Genomic DNA, 22,769 nt, shown 5'->3' on the forward strand with positions numbered 1-22,769 from the left:
ACCCTTAGAAAATAGGCGACATGTTTAGATAGAGGATCTGGATCGGCGCAGGCTTGGAGGGCCGAAGGGCCTGTTCCTGTGCTGTAATTTTCTTCTTTGTTCTTTATTGCATCCAGTTCTGTTCACCACACTTCAGGAAGGATGTGAGGGTCCTTGAGAGGGTGCAGAGGAGATGTACAAAAATGATTCCAGGGATGAGGGATTTTAGCTACAAGCTTAGGTTGGCGAAGCTGGGGTTCTTCTCCATGGTCCAGAGGAAATTGATGGGCGATTTGTTAGAAGTGTACAAGATTATGACAGCTTTATATAGGATAGGTAAAGAAAAACTGTGCCCATTAGCTGATGGTACAAGGACTTGGGGGTATGGATTTAAGGTTTTGGCCAAGAGGTGCAGGGGGGGGAATATGAGGAACAACTTTTATACGCAGTGAGTTGTAATAATCTGGAACTCGCTGCCTGCAAGGGTGGTGGAAGTGGAGATGATGAATAATTTCAAAAGGAAATTTGGGTGGCACAGTGGTTAGCACCGCAGCCTCACTGCTCCAGCGACCCGGGTTCAGTTCTGGGTACTGCTTGTGCAGAGTTTGCAAGTTTTCCCTGTGACCATGTGGGTTTCCACCGGGTGCTCTGGTTTCCTCCCACGGCCAAAGACTTGCAGGTTGATCGGTAAATTGGCCATTGTAAACTGCCCCTAGTGTAGGTAGGTGGTAGGAGAATGGTGGAGATGTGGTAGGGAATATGGGATTAATGTAGGATTAGCATAAATAGGTGGTTGGTCGGCACAGACTCGGTGGGCCGAAGGGCCTGTTTCAGTGTTGTATCTCTATGAATTTATGACTATGAAATGCATGGGCATTTGAGGGAAATAAACTTGCAGGGCTATGGGGGTAGAGCAGGGGAATGAGTTTGATTGGGTTGCTCTCTATAGAGAGCTGGCATGGACTCGATGGGCTGAATGGCTGCCTCCTGTGCTGGAATGATTCTGTGACTTTACTCTCAAATTAGCTTTTCAGGCTGTTTAGTAGTAATTACAAACTCAGTACACCATTTTAAAAAAAACAGGTTACAACTCATTCAACAAGATCAAAGTTTTCATGCAGTTTTACAGTGAAACTAATAGCGTAAAAGTGGAAGTTTTCATTAATTCGCCATTTGTTTAGGCATTGCAGACTGCTGAGGCCTCAACAGTGCACCATCTGGAGGAGTGTAGAATCACTGACAGCAACTTCCAGATTTCTGTGGTATTCTGCACATGTGCGGTCTCCTAATGTTGTCGTCCGTTTGAGCCGGTGAAGTGACTCTGAATGCTCACAGTTTTGCCTTCAGTGTCGCTGCAAAGTTTGGGCCACTGCTTCCTGTTTCTAAATCATGCCTTCCCTTTCCAGAAAGAGGCAACCTTTACTGTATTCTGAAAGTTGTAATCTTTGTGTGAGCTGCAACAGTGAATTCTGGAAGTTTGCTACTTAGATTGATGGTCTTTGCTCAGAAACATGGGGAAGTGGTAAATTGAAATGTTTGATTTCTAACATGGATAGGTATTGGAACAGAACTGTTCTGAAGATATTAAAACACATACATCAACTGTGCAGGTAAGCTTAATAATGTGTATTTTTTGTTTTTCTTGTGTCAACTTTAAAACTGGCAAGGTGATTGGCAAACTGAAGTGGAGTTCAGGAATTTTCAAAAATTGTGACCTTTGTTTTAGTTGCCCTTTTTAAAGTAGCCACTTTCTGATTGGTTATTTTAATTCCTGCTTGGTATTTTTCATGGTTATGTTCTGTACCTGTTGAGTTGTGATTTGGTGTTTGGCTGAAATAATTTCATAAATCTACCACAAGTGTAATGATGTGAGGTGTGATAGACACATACTAAATGCAAAATTTTAATATAATGCTGCATCTTGAATATGTGAATTGTGCAACAAAATACTAAAAACGGTCTCCATTTTCAATGAACAATCAAATGGAACCAATCAAGAGTTGTGTGCCTGGAGCTAGCGCAGTGCATAGTGAGGAAAGTTGGAAGGGGATAAGATCGATCACAAAGGTGGTTGTCTATGTGGAGCTAAATAACCCAAGTAGTAATGGAGCTTCTTTGAAAGTCAAACAAGAATTGCCTCTATACATAAAGATAGGAGTTGCAAAGAAATGCTTTCTGATGCAATGTCATTGTTTGGAAAAGGAAGGGTCAATGGAATTGAGAATGTAAATGAATGGCAGTCTATAGCAACAATGCTACCTTCATCAAAAATTGAGAATACTTTTAGAACTAAAAGGAGTTGGTACAAAAGATACGGTTACACCAAGATTAAGTAGGCATGAAGGGACTCGAGGCAGTAATTCAGTTATTTCAACTAGATAGATGGGGATGATGAAGAAAGTCAGCAAGGGAAGAAGGTCCCAGGCTGTTGAACAGAAGATGGACAATAGGTGCATATGGACAAAATGAGGAAAAAAAAGTGAAGACCAGTATTCAGACAGTGGAAGGCATAGGAAGCTAGTAAACAATGTTCCCAGTAGCCCCTGCAGCAACTCTAATGCCCTCGTGCAGGCTGCACACCAGTCAGCCCTTTTAAGTTACCGTGTGTGCATGGCCATGCACTTAAATTACACGCGCACTCCAAAAATAAATTGAGGAAACTTTGGTGGTAAATCTGTGTAAGAAACATTAGGAAAAAAAAAATGTAAGAACTGCTAGTCGTGAACTATGGTGCAGTGGTAACCAGAAATATGGCCAGATCCAGAAAATGTACATGGGTTTAACATTCAGGGATATAAAATACATGGGGAAGGAGATGGTGTAGTCTTAGTTTTTGGGTCCACCTGTGGGTAAAGTAATTCGATGCAAGGGGCATAATAAAAAATGAGCTACTCTGGTTAGACTCCTCAAGTATGAGAGAGTCTAATTTATACTATAGTCAGAGAGCAAGTTACAGGCATAGAATCACAGAATTGTTACAGTGCAGAAGGCGGCCATTTGGCCCAACGTGTCTGCACCAACTCTCGAGCAATTCACTCAGTTCCATTCCCGTGCCTACTCCCTATAAGCCTGCATATTCTTCCTTTTCATATAGCTGTCTAATTCCCTTTTGAATGCTTCAATTGAATCTGCCTCCACCACAGTCTCAGGCAGTGCATTCCAGACCTCAAACATTCTCTACATGAAAATGTTTTTCCTCATGTCATTTTTGCTTCTCTTACCAAATACTTCAAATCTGTGCCTTTAGTATGGGAGAGACAGTCCATGTGTCTTGGTAGCTGAGTTTCCATGTGAGTGACTAGCGCAGCATCAGCTTACAGGAGTTTTCTGATCAGGACGCGATGTGTTTTTGTCTTCGCTTTCAGCCTTGATAGATTGTAGAGCTTGCCATCTGACCTAGTGTGCAAGTAGACTGCTTCCATATCTGCAGGGAAGGCAATGGGCAGGCACGTGGAGAAGATGGTGCCCAACAGAGTGGGGGCAAGGACACAACCCTGTTTCACTCCATTCTTCACTCCAAAATTGTCAGATGTGGAATCTTCAAACTGTACTGTGCAGTGCATGTTGTCAGGGAAGGAGTGGATGAGACTGAGGAGTTTCGGTGGACAGCCAATATTTCCCAAAATCTTGTAGAGCCCTGATTTGCTGACGGTGTCAAATGCCTTCATGAGATCTGCGAAAGAAAGGTAAAGGGGTGTACTCAGTTCCCTTCACTTCTCTTGTAGCTGGCGTATGGAGAAGATCATATCTGTAACCTGTTCTCCTTGACGATAAGCGCCAAGAAAACCATAGTCATGGGACAAGTTGTTGCATCTCCGCCCCTGATCACACTAAACACCCCATTGGAAGTAGTTAGCAAATTCTGATACCTTGGGTCCACGGTGACCATCTGTCCCTTGATGCAGAGCTTGATACAAGCATAGGGAAAGCAGCTGCCACCTTTGGCCGACTTGCGAAATGTGCACGGGATAGCGCCAAGCTGATCCTTAGGACCAAGCTGATGGTTTATAAGGCCTGTGTTCTCAGCACCTTGCTGTATGGCTGTGAAGCATAGGTGACTTACAGCTACCAGGAAAAGCTCAATGATTTCCATCTTCGCTGTCTGTGGCGCATTGAGTATATCCTGGCAGGACAAAACCATAAATGTGGCAGGTCTCTCAAAGGCAGAGCTTCCAAGTGTGTTGGCACTAATCAAACAGAGGTGGCTTTGGTGGATCAGACATGTCCACATGACGGAAGATGGTCGCATGCCCAAGGACCTTCTGTATGGTGAGGTAGCTGGGGCCAGATGACCAGTGGGGCGCCCAAAGCTCCACTTCAAGGATGCTTGCAAGCGTGACATGAATGCCCTAAATGTCAACTATCACACCTGGGAGTCACTAGCTGGTGAAAGAGGGAAATAGTGACCCATCCTGTTGACTGGTGTGCGCTATCCCAATGACCAACTGCGACAGCAGCTTTGGCAACAGGTGCCAATGGCAAAAACAAGAACTCACAGCGTCACTTGGCAGCTTCTTGTGGCAGCCCCGCTTCTCAAGGATTGGTCATATCAGCAAAGGTGTGCCAAGAGAAGATACCCCACCTAAATGGATTGTTTGCGTGTTCTTCATCTTTCGTAACTGGAAGGATGCCAATCAAGCTTATGTGAGGTACATGTTAAAGGGCATCAGCTCAGTATGTGGATGGTTGGTCTGTTAAGCAACAGGATGCAGAGGAGAGCAGAAAAGTTTAGTTGGAAGACTTGATTTGACCAAATATCAACTGAGTTAATATTGTCAACTGACTTTATTAAATCTAATGCATGACTGTTTAATGACCTAGCATGTCAAAGAAGCCATGCGAAGCAGTGCTCATCTTGTCTTGTATTCAGTAATGGCCGGGATTCTATCCATGGCGAACGGGAGCTGGCCACCGACTTTTTAGTCAGTGGCGAACCGGCTTCGGCCTCACCTGGGGATCCGACCTGTATTTTGAGGATTGGCCTAGGGCAGGCGGGCCGTTTTTTGCCGCCGTAGCCCTGCGTGAAGTGGAGACGGGAGCGGGTTGGGTAGGTCTCATGGAGCCTCCTGCTCCATTTTACGCCACCATCCCGCTCGTCAGAAATTAAAACCAAAAAACCCCAGGGCCACAGTGACCGCAGAATGATGGATTTCAATATGATTCAGGATTTAAATTCCCAAGACCAGGAGTCAGGTGTATATACAACAACAGCGACTACTTGTATTTATATAGTGTCTTAAACATAAAACTTGTCAAGGTACTTCACAGGAACAATATAAAACTAAAGTTGATAGTGGGCCATGTTTTTAAAATAAATATAAACAGATGACCAAAAGCCTGGTCAAAGAAGTGGGTTTTAAGGAGCATATTGAAGATCTAGAATTTTCAAACTTGGCTTCAAATTTCTGGACTTATCTCAACATCAAGATAACCCTTTTTACTCTGGGCTACGCTTGTTATGATGTAAGATCCAACTTTGTCTCTAAATTGCTGCTCTGTTGTGATATTTAAGTAACTTTGGTCAGTTTACTGCCCTTCGCCCATCACTGCAGTGATCGAGAGAATTCAGTCTCCTGCTGAGCCTGAGACTAGCCTCTGGTTATACTGTTTTTTCCGCTTCAGCCAGTTGCTGCCCAGAAAATCACTCGCCTGCGCTGAGTTTGCTCCTAAGTGACTTAGTGATCTCAGATTGACCACCTGAGGGCTTGGTAGCTGGAATGTTCAGGGGATGGAGGTGGCAGTGCGGAGATGGGAAACATCGACCTGTAGCTGCTCCCTTTGCATACCTGGAGGACAAGATCACACCTACTTTTGTGCTGATCTGGGCCCTGTCAGTCGGTGCCTTCAACATTAACAACAATAAAACTTTCAATAGTTAATGGCTAAGGGAGTAAACCTCTCAAAATCTGGAGTGGAGTCACATTAGGCGGTTGGTGTTCCCTCAAGTTAGCAACTTCCGACAATGCCAATCAAATAGGCCCCGAACGTATAGGCTTTCCTCTGGGCACCAGCCTACGAGGTCGAGAGGTGAGTGCAGATGCTCGGCAAGTTTGCATCTCTGAATACCAGGCCTAGGCTATGAGAATTTTTAAAGGAGAAAAGCGAGACGGAGAGCTTCAAAGGAGAAATTCCACAGCTTAGGGCCTTTGCAGCAGCTGCAGGTACGGCCACCAATGGTGAACCGATTTTAAAATCGGAAATGCTCAAGAAGCCAGAATTAGAGGAGCACAGATATCTGGGGGTTGTGGGGCTGGAGGAGATCAGAGACCAAGAGGTTGTGCAGCGATTTGATAACCAGGATGAGAATTTTAAAATTGAAGCGCTGCTGAACCGGGAGCCAGTGTGATGGGTGAACTGGTGTGATTTAAGACACGGGCAGCAGAGTATTGGGTGACCTCAAATTTACAGAGGGTAGAACTAGGGGTGCCAGACAGGAGTACAGTGGAATACTCAAGTTTAGAGGTAACATAGGCGTAGATGAGCTGAGGCATGGGCAAAGTCGACCAGTGTTAGAGGTGGAAATAGGTGGTCTTGGTGATGGCGCGAATGTGTGGTCAGAAACTCGGCTTTGGGTCAGATGCTAAGAATGCAAACCATCTGATTCAGCCTCAGATAGTTGTTGAGCGGGACGGTATCTGTAGCTATGGAACGGAGTTTGTGGTGTGAACTAAAGACAAGGGCTTCAGTCTTCCCAATATTTGGAGGGAATTTCTGCTCATCAAGTACTAGATGTCAGACAAGCAGTCTGATAATTTAGTAACAGTGGAGGAGTTGCAAGAAATGGTGAAATAAAACTTGATGTCATCGGTATACAAGCGAAAATTAATGCTGTGTTTTTAGATTTAGAAGAGAATACATGGTCAATATGCCCTCCCCGTATGTCAGAGGAAGATGTAACCAAGCTATATAGTGCCCTTGTCATACTGAACATAAAGGACTACTACATCTAGGTCTATGAGACATGAAAAGACTTTCAAGTACTAGAAGCAATGCAGAGAGACAATGAGGCTGGTTATAGAGCTAGAAATTGCATTGTGCAGTGATTATTTTCCAGGCAAAAAGGGGGCACGGGAGGGTCCAATATTGTCTGTGGCCTGTGCATGCTCATTCCATATTGTTTAGGTTGCCCTGTAGTTGTTCACTTGTAACAGGCATTGAGGCCAATACCAATCCAAATTTGGGGCTTAATGCCTATTTCAGTTTGCGCCTGATTACAGTTTGCAGTGTGTGCGCTGCTGTCAGTTTGCCCAGGCTCACAGCAGCCAAACCAGCAGTCTTAAATGGGACTAATGAAAATAAGAATTGCCAGTGCACTGCACACTGCTGCCTTTGTTGTGGTTTATCTTTGAACATTTACTAGTTAATTATTTTAATAGTTAATAAAATATCAATAAACTTCACTTTAACAAGTCCAGTCCTGAGACTTTGTTTTTGTTGTTTTTGCAGTCACTTCTAACTTAACTAGGCCAGTTTAAGTTCTTTCTGAAATCCTACTTTTGGAAACAATAGTTGCTGTCGTAATGCCAGTATCCCAACATCACTTACACGTTTATTTCTTCTCTTCCTGTGAGATGCGTTTGTTTTCTTTTTTTTTTTGCACCCAAGAACAACTGAAGTTTCTCATGGAAGTATACAACATGCCTGTCGGCATTTTTTTTTATGTCTCTTTCAGAGCTGGTGCAAGTTGTGACCAAGGGACTACATATGAAATATAACCTAACTTTTCCTTTTTCCAGATGTTGAAGCTCTTGTGTATTGCCTGGATTTTCTATTTTACTACAAATTTCCAATGTTAGCAACTTTTTTTAATCTCCATGTTTATTATCCTCTGTCACTGGACCCTTGAGGGTACATGAGTTCATTAGATTTCTGTATTTTTCTTTTAACATGCAAAGTAAACATTATCTGCAATTAGGAAAATTATTGCGATGTTGGAAAATTGAAATAAAAACAGAAAATGCTGGAAATACTAAGGTCAGGCAGTGTCTGAGGAGAGAAAAACAGAGTTAAAGTTTCAGGTCTGTGACCTTTCCTCAGAACTAATAAATTTGATGATGGGTCATTGACCTGAAACATTAACTCAGTCTCTCCAGAGATGCTGCCTGACCTCAGTATTTCCAGCATTTTCTGTTTTTATTACCTGCAATGGCATCACATTTTTTCCTTTTGGATAGCTGATACTGTCTTCAGAATTTCTGAAGTTGTGTGTCAGGAACCCTTTGGACTGTCGATATTTGCAGGGAATCCCCCACACTGTAATCTTAAAATACTGCGGTATTGTTCTTTTTCTGCAATGCTTTTATTTAAAATGTTCTTTCGGGAGGGGGAGCTAAACAGTGATGGAAAAGCAGAATCAGTTGGACAAAGTTATTTTGAGTGAAAGTGTGGCATTAGAGCTTTCGTGAAGAACCTTTCCACTTATTTACTTTTACGGATTATAGCTTTCCAATTGCTTTAAATTTTGTTTATAATTTACATGTTTTCCCTTTAATGTTAGCGTAGCGGGACAGCAAACGGTGCAGAACATAGCAGATGGTTTATCTGTGTGCTGCTGGAGAGGGTGCTTAGAACAGATTTCCAAACATTGTGAGATGTCTTGAGATTACGTTGGTTAGCATGTCTTTCAATTTAATTATGAAAATTAATTCAGATTATTAGGAATAATTTTCTGACATTTGTAACTGATAATGGACCCTTAACATGCAAAAATAAATTCTAGCAACCCTTAAAATACAAGATTAAAGACAACCAGAAACACATACATTTCCAGTTAAAGGTAACATGTATTTCTGATAACTCACAATTGGCATTTGTGTCATGAGGATAGGATGAATATTCTGTATTTTTGCTGAGAACTGAAGTTACTATTAAGTGCATTGAAATGGCTATGTACTTTTAAACTTTGCATTGGGATTCTGTAGACTAATTTAATTCAACTGACCTTTCTGTGCTATTCAGACAAGGTCATTTATTTTGGCCTTAATGAAATGTAATGGTGAGGTATTATAAGTCACTTATATTTGAGTATGGCCTGTGTGTAAAAATGCTGTAGAATATTGTTCCAGGTTGGTGATCTGTAGCAGTGTATATACATGACTATTGTAGAAGATGTACAGTGGCGTATCCACACAAGTCACATGATGTAGGGTCTTTGCAACTGGCTTACATTGTAGGCTCATTTTTTTTCAGTAGGATGTCTCAGGAGTGCACTTCATACATTTTGACAACCATTTAAAATAAAGGCCAGAAAATTATGTACAACCTGCACCCGAATTTACAACATATTCTCCCAGCCTGTAAGGCGCTCATCTCTCAGCACAAATTCTAGGCCTAATTATACATATCCTTCACTTAAATTGCAGTATTCTAAGTACTTTTTAAGTCTTTATTCCTGTTTGACAGGTTAGATTTAATCTGGCTGTGTTTTTTTTTTAAGTGTTAAAGTTAGCTGATAGTGCCAGATGTTCCACTTGACTGTTTCCATTAGGCAGAAGAAATATCTGTGTAGTTTCCGGTTGTGGATGTCCATCTAGAGTTTACTTGATTTCTTTTCCAGAATAGCTAAGTGTGCATGAGCATTGCTGTGTTCACTTTTTTAACAGAAAATTTTTTAAATAAAAATTAATGAAAGGAGCTGAGCAGTTAGGAACAAAAGTTATGCATCTGTTATGACCGACCGCTCAAGACAAAGCCCCCAGTCAAAATATACGATTCTGATTGTGGTGGGAGAAACGCACCGTTGATTCAGTCCCGTCCCTCCACAGATCGCCTAACATATCATTTTTAAAGTTTCCAAATTGAAGAAAGACCCAGCCAAATTGTACCATCTATTAATCCCTGAATGAGGCGAGGCCAACCAAACCAGGTGTCTTTAGATCAACGAATTAACTGTTTAATTAGAAAAACTAAATTCTTAAACACTACTAAGATATAAACAGCATTTAAAATAGAAAAAATTGGTGTTCTTGCATATTTACGCTCCTGCCAAAGTGAAATTTTCCAATGTGGAATTGTCCAAGGTTGCCTGAAGTCCTCACAGCTGTTCGATGGGGGGAAAAAAGGTTCTTCAACAGTAGAACTGTACGTAGTCTAGTTCAGCAATTGAATTGATGCTCTTTGTTTCCAGCGATGAATTTCAGCAATTACAGATCAGCAGTTAACAGAATTGGTTATTTTCTTTTAAGAAATTAATCTGGCTTGACATCCAAATTCTAAATAAGGTTTAAATAAACTGAGAGAGAGCTCTTTTCCTTCAGTATATTCTGGCAGACTGTCTCAAAAACCAGTTTCAGCTAGTTTCAAATGTCAATCGGCAACAATATATCTCGTATCCTTGTTTTCGGAATGGCTGTATCCCGGCAATGAGAATGCATTCTTTGACTCGGTCTCTGCAGTTTGTTGCCTTAAGGCAGTACCTGCCTTAAAGGCACACTGCATTCTTCCCGGGGAAAAAAACTGCGTGAACATTGCTGTGTTAACATTTAACAGCAAAATTTTTAAATCAAAGTTAATGAAAGGAGCTCAGCAGTTAGTAACAAAAATTATGCATCTCACTTCTGCATTTCTTGTCTAGCTCTGCAGTTTGTGCTCTGACATAGTTGTATGTAACTGTAAAAGGAGATTGTGTACAATATAAAACCTAAGAGAAACTCCTCAATGAGTTTTTGTTGAGCTTATTGAACTTGATAAGCTTGTTGTAGTGTTGTGCTTTTCTCTTTCTGCAGTAATTTTTTTGAATAATATAAGTACACTCTCCTCTTAACACATAATAACTTTCTTCATTCTTGCATTGCTGCCTTGGTTGCAAGGTGAGCAAAAATGTGTGTGTGCGTAACATTAATGAGAAGCAGAGTGGAATTTAGACACTGCCAATGAGTGACCATCAAGGCTACTAATGGGTAACTGCCAGCCCAAAATGGAGTTGGGATTTATTGAAGGAACTGGTGCTTTAAAATCACTAACAGATAACTGAAATATGACCACGCGCTATCAATTTTATATTAATTGGGTGTTTAAGTGTATTCAGGTAGAGGACATTAATTGGGGGTTCACCTGCACTTATATACATAGGCGCAGATTAAAAGAGGTGTTATTGGTAGTAGGCGCACGATATGTTATGTGCATCTAGGGAAATAAAAGCTTCTAAGTGTATAACGACTAGGCTTCAGTTCTGTCCTTCGCCTGGTGGCTATTGGAGTTATGGCACGTACACTCAGTTGTATGTTTATGGTATAGTCATCTAGATGTAATTATCACCCGCATGCAGTGATTTCATCCAGGGCGGTACAGTGGCGCAGTGGTTAGCAGCGCAGCCTCACAGCTCCAGGGACCCGGGTTCGATTCCGGGTACTGCCTGTGTGGAGTTTGCAAGTTCTCCCTGTGTCTGCGTGGGTTTTCTCCAGGTGCTCCGGTTTCCTCCCACAAGCCAAAAGACTTGCAGGTTGATAGGTAAATTGGCCATTATAAATTGCCCCTAGTAGAGGTAGATGGTAGCGGAATATCAGGAAGGTGGGGATGTGGTAGGAATATGGGATTAGTGTAGGATTAGTATAAATGGGTGGTTGATGGTCGGCACAGACTTGGTGGGCCGAAGGGCCTGTTTCAGTGCTGTATCTCTAATCTAATCTACTTATGACCTACAAGATCGAAGGTGATGGGGAACAGTATAGCAGTTTGTAAAAGGGCATATTCTAGTTATTGTGGCCACTGTTGTCGACATTTTCTGTTTTTCTGTGAAATGACAATTCTAACCGTTTTTCATTCCTGATCCTTTTTTTTTCCATCTGGAACAATATTAATGCACTGGTATTTTAAATTGGCAACTATTATTTGCTACTTTGGGGCCAAATATTTTCCAACCATGTTTTAAACTGAGGCCTTGGTGATTTGGGTGTTCTTTGGCTCAAAATTGAGATTAACATCTGATTAAAATATGCAACATTCTTTGTTCAATTGCATCTTTAAGCTGAGTATCTAGAAATGGAAAGTATTTTTTAGTTTTGTTGATTACTCATAAATATTTTATCAAGGAAGGAAAATGTCACTTACTAAAGACTTGATATTATCTCTGCCTGTAAAAGAAATAATTTGCTGTTCAGTGTGTACAATTAAGTAAGATAAATAGAAGGTCTGAAGTAAATGAATTGTGTGTAGGTAGGATATTGTCTTTAGACGTGGATAGACATTATTTTAACCTCCAGTGCACCTACAAGCCCAAAACCAATTTTGCATTACATACTTCTCTAGCTCTTTCCATCCTGTATACAACAAATTGTGGATTTCTTTTGGGAATGTCACTGAATTCCATGGGTGAGGAGGCCATGATGTCTGATGTCCTGTGTGTAACCAAGCAATAATATTATGATCTTGAGACCACAAAATCTAGATCCCAACATAAGATTGTTACAGGATTAAAATTCAGAAGTCATTAATGATAAAGGCAAGAGAATGTATATGGTTAAAACTGACACATTTGGTAGGCTTTCAGATGTTAGATTTTGACACTTAATTACTTTCAATGAATAATTATTCTGTTATAATATGTTTTCTAGTTCTCTCAGGCCAGACACACCACAGCCCTCTGAAGCGTTCAGTATCTCTTACCCCACCAATCAATGTGCCAAATCAGCCTCTAGGTCACGGATGGATGTCCCATGAAGACCTGCGAGCCAGGGGACCTCAGTGTATCCCATCAGACCATGCTCCTCTTTCCCCACAGAGCAGTGTTGCTTCCTCGGGTAGCGGTGGGAGTGAGCATCTTGAAGATCAAGCAGTGACACGTAATACATTCCAAGAAGAGGGCAGTGGCATGAAAGGTGGGTAACTGTTAGAATGGTGTTCACTAAAGAAAAATATGTAATTCTAAACGGGTAGCGCAGAAAGGGTGAGGGAGTGTTCCTTTTGTATTGTTAACATTGCTGATGTATTGTGCTCTACAATGGATTTTTGTGGTAAGGCTTTTCACTATAATAACTTAGTTAGAAACTTCCCAAGGATTCCATAACTCTGGAACCTGCCACCAAATTTCATGTTAACTGGCTAATTGGTTTTTGTCCCAAACTTTTTCTAATTTTGAATGAGCTGTAGGCAAAACCAATTTAGGCTGAATCAATGAAAACTTGAACAGCCAACCTTTAAGTTTTTGTCATTACTAATAGTGATGGATTTTTGGTTCTTGCACAGGCCTGTACAAGATATTGTGGGTTTTATGCTTTTCTGCTCTACTGGTTCAGAGAAAAAAGGGCTGGTATAGTGGCCAAAAGGTTCTATCAGTGTCCAAATAGTAACATGTGGAACAGAGAAAAGAAGCAGCATTCTTTAAAATAACTGCTCAAAAAATACTGTGCTGTCATTAGATGACATATGTAAAACATCTGGAATGCTGTAATATGGGCAATCAATGCAGAAAACAAAGCACCATTAGCAGTTCTGTACAGCTATGGTTTATAGTAGGTGCTTTTCTTTTTTGAGTATATGATCTCATGTTGAACTTCAAGATCAAAGGAAAATCAGGACAAAGTTGAAAATGGACTGAAAAGATTTGTATTGCAGAGAATTGTCAAACTCTGGTAAGGTGTGAAAATGAAACTCGCACATGAGGTTGAATAAGATTCTGTGTAACATTGTGACATAGTGTTGCATGTGGTAAAGATTTAATTAATCTAAATTAATTAATCTAAAATGTGTTTGTATTAACCTCCAGATGAGTGTCTCTGACTGTAAGAGTACTCTGACTGATGCTGATTTAAAAAATAGAGCAATTTTATATTCATCTTCCTGGTTAATGGCTATCAAGCCCTTTCGGGAAGAATAAAATATGTTTAAGTTTTATCTCTGGTGTGGATCCAGTCACTCGTAATTTTTAGCTGATACATGGCTACAAATACTATGTTAGGATCTGTTGAATGCTGATTCTAAGTCATGTATGCTGTATTCTACTTTTGTATCTCTTATAGGAGCAGCCATAACTTCAGGTGCTGATAGAATTTTTTTTTGTGGCCAAAGCAGAAGCTAAATTGAGGCTCAAGATGGTGTGTTTTTACTTAGTTAACAAATCTGGTGCATATCTCAACTACTGGCAGTGCCAAAATAACCATTACGTGGATAGATGACTTGCACTTAGAATCCAACTGCAGTGGCTGTTTGTGGTCTGTGACTTGTCAGCAAGTTGTTTGTCACTGGGTACTGCTTTCTTGCCTGACTCAGCAGGCTATTGACAGCCCAGAAGGTTCAGATAACTGTCATGTGATAATATGTGCCTAGTTCAAATAACCATCGCCCCCAAAATATTCAGTTGATGAAACGGTAGTATGCTTAAGAAATCACACTAAATCTCTTTGCCTTTATCAAAAATCGTAAAGCTACCCAAATGATATAAGCTTCCAGCATAGACCAAATCATCTTAATGTCGGAAGGTAACAATTGAAAGAACCCAATGAGAGAAACCAACACTGAGGAGCAACTGTGTTTTTCAGAACATTGGGTAGAACATGTGCAAAAGTGATTTTGTGTCTACATTGAAAACAGTCATTCATTGCAAGCAGTCTTTCAGAAAGTTTGGTTAATTCCGTTGTAATGCCTTTTGCCAAAGTGCTTCAGGAAACAAGCAGATGTCCTTGCCAGGTCTGGGAAATTTTCACTCAGAACTGATGATGTTTGAGGGTTTCACTTGGATACAAAAATCATTCTTTTGGGCTTGTTCAGAAAATAAATCTTCAGGGTGTAACTTTAATTTTTCTAATTACATTACTTGTGAATGCTAAAAACACCTGTACGATTAGAGAATTGTGACACTGCGGTCATATAGAAATGAACAATATGTATTAAAATCTAGCATATCTATGCTGAGGATCTTTGTTGCTATCTTCATATGACAGCCCTGATTTCTAGTACCACCAACTGATGTGCACATTTTAGTTGAACAGTGGGTAACATTAAACTGCTGAACCATTTCTTTCTCAACTGGTGAAAGTTACACAGGGACAGTGTTGCTGGTATATTTAGGAAAAGTTGTGGTGAGGTTTGCAGGACTTCTTCATCTTCCGGTGGTTAAACATGAATACTGGCAGTCCAGATTTTAGTTTTGGAGAACCAAAGTTCCTATTGAGATTGCTTGGGCTGTGAAAATTGTTCTAAAGCCCAACTTCAGATGCTGATCCCAACAAAAGGGGTAGAGCTTGGTTGAGTAAGCAAAACTATAAGTCAATAACTTAATTCTTCTACTCCGTAAACCAAATAGTTTACAACCTAGAATATAAGGCAGGCAGTAAAGCTGAGACAGACTGCTGAGAAGTTAGTCTGAGGCATTCATCATAAAATGTTTTTGATGAAATGCTTGCATTTAAGTAGTGCTTTATCATGCATCTGAAAAATGCCTCCGAACACTTCACATGCAATGAATTACTTTTAAGTGCAGTCATTGTTCTATAGTGTGAGGAGGAGTGTAGAAAGTGAATACATAACCCACATTTGGGCACACTCTGGTAGTTGAAATAGTACTGGCAATTATCAGCCAAGATGCAAAAAATGGCTAATCAACCCTGGTGTGAAAGCTTGGTGCCGTGTGTTAATTATTTTCGCTAGTACTTGGAATTTCCCAACTAGTGATGATCTTCCTGGACAGTGAGTGGGTCTCTTCAGGATCGATACCCCAGACAATGTATTTTTGGAACCATATCACCTCTGTGTGGTAGATCTGTTTATTCCAATCCTGAATTCAGTTAGTCTGCAGTTCTCTAGAGCACTGTTGATGCTGTGTGCCTCTATGAAGCTCTTTGGGGCAATTTGCTATCTTTAAAGGTGCTATAAATGTGAAAATTGGTGTTGGTGACCAATACCACCATCTCTTTCTCTTTCTCCCCCCCGCCCCTTCAACTTCCCAAGCCTGGTCGTTATGGAATCTGCAGGTAGAATTATCACTGGGTGTCAGGAATCTATAATCAGTTTTTGTCTGTCCGGACTGTTTTGATTGGACAATTTAAGGGAGATGTCAGTTGGTCTGGTGGACAGTGCCTGGTCCACGTTGGGTGTCCGGGAGACTGGAGCATGTAATGTGCATGTGTTTGCAAATGGTTCGTGGCAGGGGTGTGTGGAGAAGTTGGTGGGGAACAAAAACAACAGAAGATAAGGGGAGCCCAACAACAAAGTTATCCTAGTTGGAATGATTGTTTCCATGATGGATGGCATGGGAGGAGTGGAAGAGATGGTAGAATTGGTTAAGTCTGGCAAATTGTGGCGACAGTTATTTGAAACAACTTATTTGAAAGCTTTTCTTAGTACTAAGAATGAAGATTCACTAGATTTGAATGAAAAAGTTTTAGAAAAGCTGTTTGGTGAGTTAAAAGAATACATCAGCGTTGATTCTATAGATGAAGAAGGTAACAGTCTATACCTTCGGGTTTCTACACAGTATAACTCCAATGGGCATATCACCGCACAGACTCAGAAGAAGCAGTCATAATGTTGCTATGAAACTTGTTTTCTTTGATAGATGCTGAAATTATAACAGGCAGATTTCAAGGAATTAGAGCGTTTATTCCTCAAATAATAAGGGAGCCCATCAGGAGCAAACCTGCCTTTTCAACTCTGGAAAACAGATCTGGCTGGACCACTTAAAACACTATCAGGTCCTGCTGTCGGCTGCTAACAGTGCTCACTATTCCAGGATCATCTTGGAATGCAAAGATAAGCCCTGGCTTCTTTTCTCAACTGCACACTGTCGTCTTAAACCCATTTCCCCTGTCCCTTCCACCCTCAATAAGTGTGAGGAGCTCATTGACTTCTTTGTCACTAAGATCATGACCATCCGATCAGCTGTCTCTGCTGCGTTCCTCCCTTCCACTAGCCCACTTGGCCAATCTTCCTATAATGCTCCCCACTGTCCTAATCCTGAGCTCACATATTCTCTAGTTTCTTTCCTATCTCCCCTCATGTCCTCTCTAAGCTCATCTTTTCCGTGAGACCCACCTCCTGTTCCCTGGATCCTATTCCCACTAAAGTGCTGATCACCCAAATTCCCCTCCTGGTCCCCATGTTAGCCGATATTGTTAATAGTTCCCTCTCCAGGTGTTGTCCTTCTCTCCTTTTTAAATCTTCCGTCATCATCCCTCTCCTCAACGAAAAAAAACTCCTTGACGCCATCACCCTTGCAAATTACCATCCCATCTCCAACCTCCTTTTCTTCTCCAAAGTCCTTGAACATGTTGTCGTCTTGCAAATCCACTCCCAGCTTTTTCAGAACTCCATGTTTGAATTCCTCCAATCAGGTTTCCAACCCTGCCACAGTACTGAACAGCTTTTATTAAAGTCACAAATGACATCCTATGTGATGGTGACAAAGATAAACTTTTCCTCCTCATCCTTCTTGACCTGTCTGCAGCCTTTGATGCAGTTGACCACACCATTCTCCTCCAATACCTTTCCACTGTTGTTCAGATTGGTGGAACTGCTCTCACTTGGTTCCATTCTTTATCTATCTAAATTGTATCCAGAGAATCATTTACAATGGCTTTTCTTCCTGCGCTCATACCGTTGCCCCTGGTGTCCCTCATGGATCTATCCTTTTTACCCCATCCTATTTCTCATGTACATGCTGCCCCTCAGCGACATCATCCAGAAGCATGGCGTTCGTTTTCACATGTATGCAGCCAATACTCAGCTCCACCTCACCACCAATTCTCTTGACTCCTCCACTGTTGCTAAATTATCAGACTGCTTATATGACATCCAGTATTAGATGAGCAGAAATTTCCTCCAATTAAATATTGGGAAGACTGAAGCCATTGTTTTAGTTCCATGCTCCAAACTCTGTTCCCTAGCTACTGACTCCATTCCTCTCCCTGGCAACAATCTGAGACTGACCCAGTCTGTTTGCAACCTTGGTGTCACATTTGACTCTGATGAGCTTCTGACCTCATTTAGTGCTATCACTAAGACCACCTATTTCTACCTTCATAACATTGCCCGACTTCACCCATCTGGGCTAATCTGCTGAAACCCTCATTCATGCCTTCGTTACCTCTAGACTTGACTGTTCCAATGCACTCTTGCTGGTCTCCCACATTCTACTCCCTGTAAAGTTAAGTTCATGTAAAACTGCTGCCTGCGTCTTAACTTGCACCAAGTCCCATTTATCTATCGCTTCTGTGCTCACTGATCTACATTGGCTTCTGGTGAGGCAACATCTTGATTATAAAATTCTCATCCTTGTTTTCAAATCCCTCCATGGCCTCACCCCTCTCCCATCTCTAATCTCCTCCAGCCTCTCAACTCTCCAAAATATGTGATCCTCTGATTCTGGCCTCCTGTGCATCCCTGATTTTAATCGCTGTGCCTTCAGTTGCCTAAGCCCCAATCTCTGGAATACCTTCCTTACACGTGTCCACTTCACTTTCCACCTTTTTAAGACACTCCTTTAAAATCTTCCTCTTTGACCAAGCTTGTGGTGATTTGACTAAATATCTCCTTTTGTGGCTCGGTTTCATACTTTGTTTTTATAATGCTCCTGTAACATGCCTTTCGATGTTCTGTTACATTAAAGGTGCTATATAAATGTAACTTGTTCCCAATTAGACTTTTGTATTGTATGACTATAAACAAGTCACAAGGCCAGACTCTTAATAAAATTTGTGTTTATATTTCTTGGTCTGTTTTTACACATGAACAGCTTTATGTAGCTTTTTCCAGCATGCAAAGTTTTGATTCTGTTGAAGTCTTTGAAATAATAACTAGAAATCCTGTATTTGAAGAAGTATTGTTGAAATAAAGATACTGATTTTACCGTGAATGTTTTACAGGTCATCACTAGTATCTCTAGTATTTAATTCTCATTCATATCTTATCCAAATCATCATTATGCAATATGTAAACTCCACATTCATGTGCATTTTCTGTTATTTATTACTATGTTTAGTCCTCATAAATACATATTCCATATTTAAATGACATTTCCCCCTTTAAACAAATAATACAAGTTAATATGCTCATTCTTCTAATTAAATGGATAATTATGAATTGTTTATGACATTTGTTTTTAGCTCAGATTATTGCCCAAATCGGGCATCTAATTATTTAGTTTACACCTCATTCTTGATTATCGATCTCCTTGGAAAGTGTAATTGGTAAGATTTTCTGTGTATCAACTGTATAGCGTTGCTCAGCAAGTTCATTTAACCTTTTTTAAATTTTGATCAGTAATTTTGGAGTAATGAAGACTGTAATTGATATGATTGATAAAGGGAATTGACAAGAGAATAATGCTTCCCATCTCAAACACAAGGTTCAAATTGCAATGTGCAAGTACTCGTTAAGATCCTAGCTTGCTCCAAAGCACAACACAGCAAATGCTGGATGATCAAGGTGATGTGCACAGTCATCTAGTGAAGATCATGATGCTTAGTGGCAATTATGTAATGAAGAACTTTTTGTTCATTATTAATATTAGTGACTCATTTTGAGAGAGCCTGGAAATTACTGTTGATATTGGGGGACAGAGGTGTGATGTGACATTCCTATTTTAAGAGGTTAGTTTCTTCATTCAAATGGAGCACAGTGAAATAGCTTGAGTGCATTAAGTGTTTAACTCCTAATATAAAATCATAGAATAGCATAGCACAGAAAGAGGGCATTCAGCCCATCAAGTCTGCCCCAGTTCTTTTGGAAAGCAATCCAGTTAGTCCCACTTTCCCGCTCTTTCTCCATATCCCTGCAACCCTTTCTCCAAGCATTTATCCAATTCCCTTTGAAGGCTACTATTAAATCTGTATCCACCACCCTTTTAGGCAGTGCATTCCAAATCCTAACGTGTTGCGTTTTAATTAAAAAAATGTTTTTCCTCATGTTGCCTCTATTTCTTTTGGCAATTACCTTTTTAAATCGGTACCCTCTGGTTATTGACTCTTCGAGTGTTGGAAACAGTTTCTCTTTATTTACTCAGTCTAAACTTTTCATGATTTTGAACACCTCTATCAAATCACTTGGCCTTCTCTGCTCTGAGAAGAGCAATGCCAGCATCTCCAGTCTGTCCACATAACTATAATCCTTGAAACTATTACTAACGATCACAGAATTGTTACAGCGCAGAAGGAGGCCATTCGGTGCATCGTGTCAAAGAGCAATTCCCTTAGTGCCGTTCCCTGCCTTCTCCCCATAACCCTGCATGTTCTTCATTTTCATATAACAGTCTAATTCCCTTTTGAAGGCTTCAATTGAACCTGCCTCCACCACACTCAGGCAACACATTCCAGACCTTAACCACTTGCGTGAAAAAGTTTTTCCTCATCACTTTTGCTTCTCTTACATGTTACTTTTAAATCTGTGCACTCTCATTCCCGATCCTTTCATGAGTGGGAACAGTTTCTCTCTATCTACACTGTTTAGACCCCTCAAGATTTTGAATACCTCTATTAAATCACCTCTCAGCCTTCTCTTCTCCAAGGAAAACAGTCCCAACTTCTCCAGTTATGAAGATAGACTGAAGTTCTTCATCCCTGGAAACATTCTTGTGAATCTTTTCTGCACACTCTCCAATACCCCCTCATCTTTCTTAAAGTGCGGCACCCAGAACTGGACGCAGTACTCCAGCTGAGGCCGAACTAGTGTCTTATATAAGTTCGACATAACTTCCTTGCTCTTGTATTCAATGCCCCTATTAATAAAGGCCAGGATACTGTATGTTTTCTTAACCACTCTCTCAACCTGTCCTGCCCCCTTCAATGACTTATGCACATATACACCCAGGTCCCTCTGGTCCTGCACCCAGTCATGTCTATATTCAACAAAATGTAGCAGTATAGCAGGAAACAATTTGACCAAACTCTCTGTATATGAGGATTTTGACCTCATTTGTGTTGATATAGGATGAGCTGAAGTGATCTGGAGATAAAAATAGGCATTGTTGTGACCAACCGCTCCAGTCAAAGTCCCCATTCAAATTATATGATTCTGATTGTGGTGGGAGAAACGCACTGTTATTCAATCTTGTCCCTCCACAGATAGCCTAACATATCATTTTAAACTTTCCAAATTAAAAGAGCCAGCCAAATTGTACCATCTATTAGCCCCGAAATGAGGCGCACCAAACCAGGTGTCTTTAAATCAACAAATTAACTGTTTAATTAGAAAAACTAAATTTGTAAACATTACAAAGACACAAACAACATTTAAAATAGAAAAAAAATTAGAGTCCTTGCAAATTTACAGTCCAATGTTGCTTGAAGTCCTCAGAGCCGTCCGATGGAGAGAAAAGGTTCTTCTACAGTAGAACAGTCCGTAGTCTAATTCGAGCAGTAAGTGATGCTTTCCTTCTCCAGTGATGAATTTCAACAATTAACAACTTGCAAACACTTTCAATAGAATCAATCTGACTTTAGAGTTTTTGAGGATAAAAGATTGTCACAGTCTAACTTCACTTCCTCCAGTTTAAATTATCAGAGATCTCTGTTTTGGCTTGACATTTTTAGAATTTTGAGAGATAATAAACAGACTAAATTCTCTTCCTTCAGTTTAAATGGTCTGTTTCTCCTTTCAGGTTAAAGTGTGACTACCCTACCCGACCCGAACCCGACCAGACCCGACGACATGTGCCGGGTTCGGGTCGGGTCTCTCTTCCTGGTCCAGCATTCGGGCTCTGGTCGGGTCGTGCTGGACGTGGACAGTGCTGCCTTGCTCCGGGAAGTAATCTTCAAATGAACATTCAGGACGTCAAGGCGGGAAACCTGCAGTCTGGTATCTGCACTCTGCAGTAAAGCCTGGCTAACCGACCAAACCCGACTGCTCGGGTCGGGCATTTAAAAAAATTTAAAGGACTTGGGCCCGGGTCAGGTTCGGATTGGCTGTCAGGTCGGGGCCCAGGTTGGGTTTTAATTTTATACCCAAGCCAGGCTTTATTTCAGGTGCTAACAATCAGCTGTCTCTGTCCCCAGCTGGAACAGTCTGTTTTCAACTAAAAAGCTAGTTCAAAAGATAATTGCAACATGGTATATCTAGTCCTTGGTCCCTGAATGGTAACCAGGATGCATTCTTTGAAGCTGGTTGGTTCCCTCTCCGTATGCTTGTATCTAACGGCAACCAAAATGCACTTTCTCTAACTCTTGAGGGTTGCTGGTTCTTAAAGCTGTATCGCTCCTTTGCTGTCTTAAAAAGACGCACCACACATTTCCTGGGGGGAAAAAAAGACAGGATCATGACAGCATGTAGAGATGAAGTCTACGCTAAAATACATTAGGAGCCCCGATGTATCGCTTCATTCAGAATCTTGTATCTGTTTTGACATTACAAAGAAAAACAGTTATTGATTAGGGATTCAGCTCAATCTGATGCCTCTTTGGCACATTTCTGAATTGGCCTAAACCCACAGACATTTTTCTGTGATCAGGAACAGTTTGGAATCTTGGCCAGTCAATGGGTACTTAGGTTCACTTCCAATTATATCAGAATATTTGTATGCAGATTAGTTTTTTTTCCCCCCGTGAGCACTTGTTAGAATGTCCTTGTGCTACAGGCAAAGCATTGGGAGTCGAGAAAGATAAATGTCTGCTGTGAAGGAGTTTGAGTCGGTTGAAAGATCAGAAAGTGGTCTACATTTCTCCAGTTCCTGCTGTCTGGTTAAACTAATCTAATATAAATGAACCAGTTTACAAGACTGTAAGAACATATGCATCCAATTTCAATGTGTATTACTGAAACTTCTGTACATTTGTATGCTAAAGATTGTGTTATATATGTAATGTTTTATTTCGCTTTTAAAAGGGAGCTGAGTTTATAAAACCAATTTACAACAAGATGCTAGATTT

The 22,769-nt window shown here is 40.8% G+C and overlaps 1 protein-coding gene across 6 annotated transcripts in view; it reads left to right on the forward strand.

The window, feature by feature from the left end:
* The window catches only part of samd4a (sterile alpha motif domain containing 4A), a 213,899-nt gene that overhangs the window by 111,827 nt on the left and 79,303 nt on the right, over window positions 1–22,769 (forward strand). For 5 of the 6 annotated variants that reach the window (XR_010975696.1, XM_068039169.1, XM_068039168.1 and 2 more), the window contains one exon: window positions 12,531–12,794. The exons of the other annotated variant lie outside the window; for it this stretch is intronic. Coding sequence is in view for 4 of the 5 variants with exons in the window: in XM_068039169.1 (XP_067895270.1) it covers window positions 12,531–12,794 (264 nt within the window). In the remaining variant the exon portion in view is untranslated. The remainder of the gene's footprint in view (window positions 1–12,530; window positions 12,795–22,769) is intronic. 6 annotated transcript variants of the gene reach the window in all.

Source organism: Heterodontus francisci, chromosome 9 (assembly GCF_036365525.1).
Source record: "Heterodontus francisci isolate sHetFra1 chromosome 9, sHetFra1.hap1, whole genome shotgun sequence".
NCBI lineage: Eukaryota > Metazoa > Chordata > Chondrichthyes > Heterodontiformes > Heterodontidae > Heterodontus > Heterodontus francisci.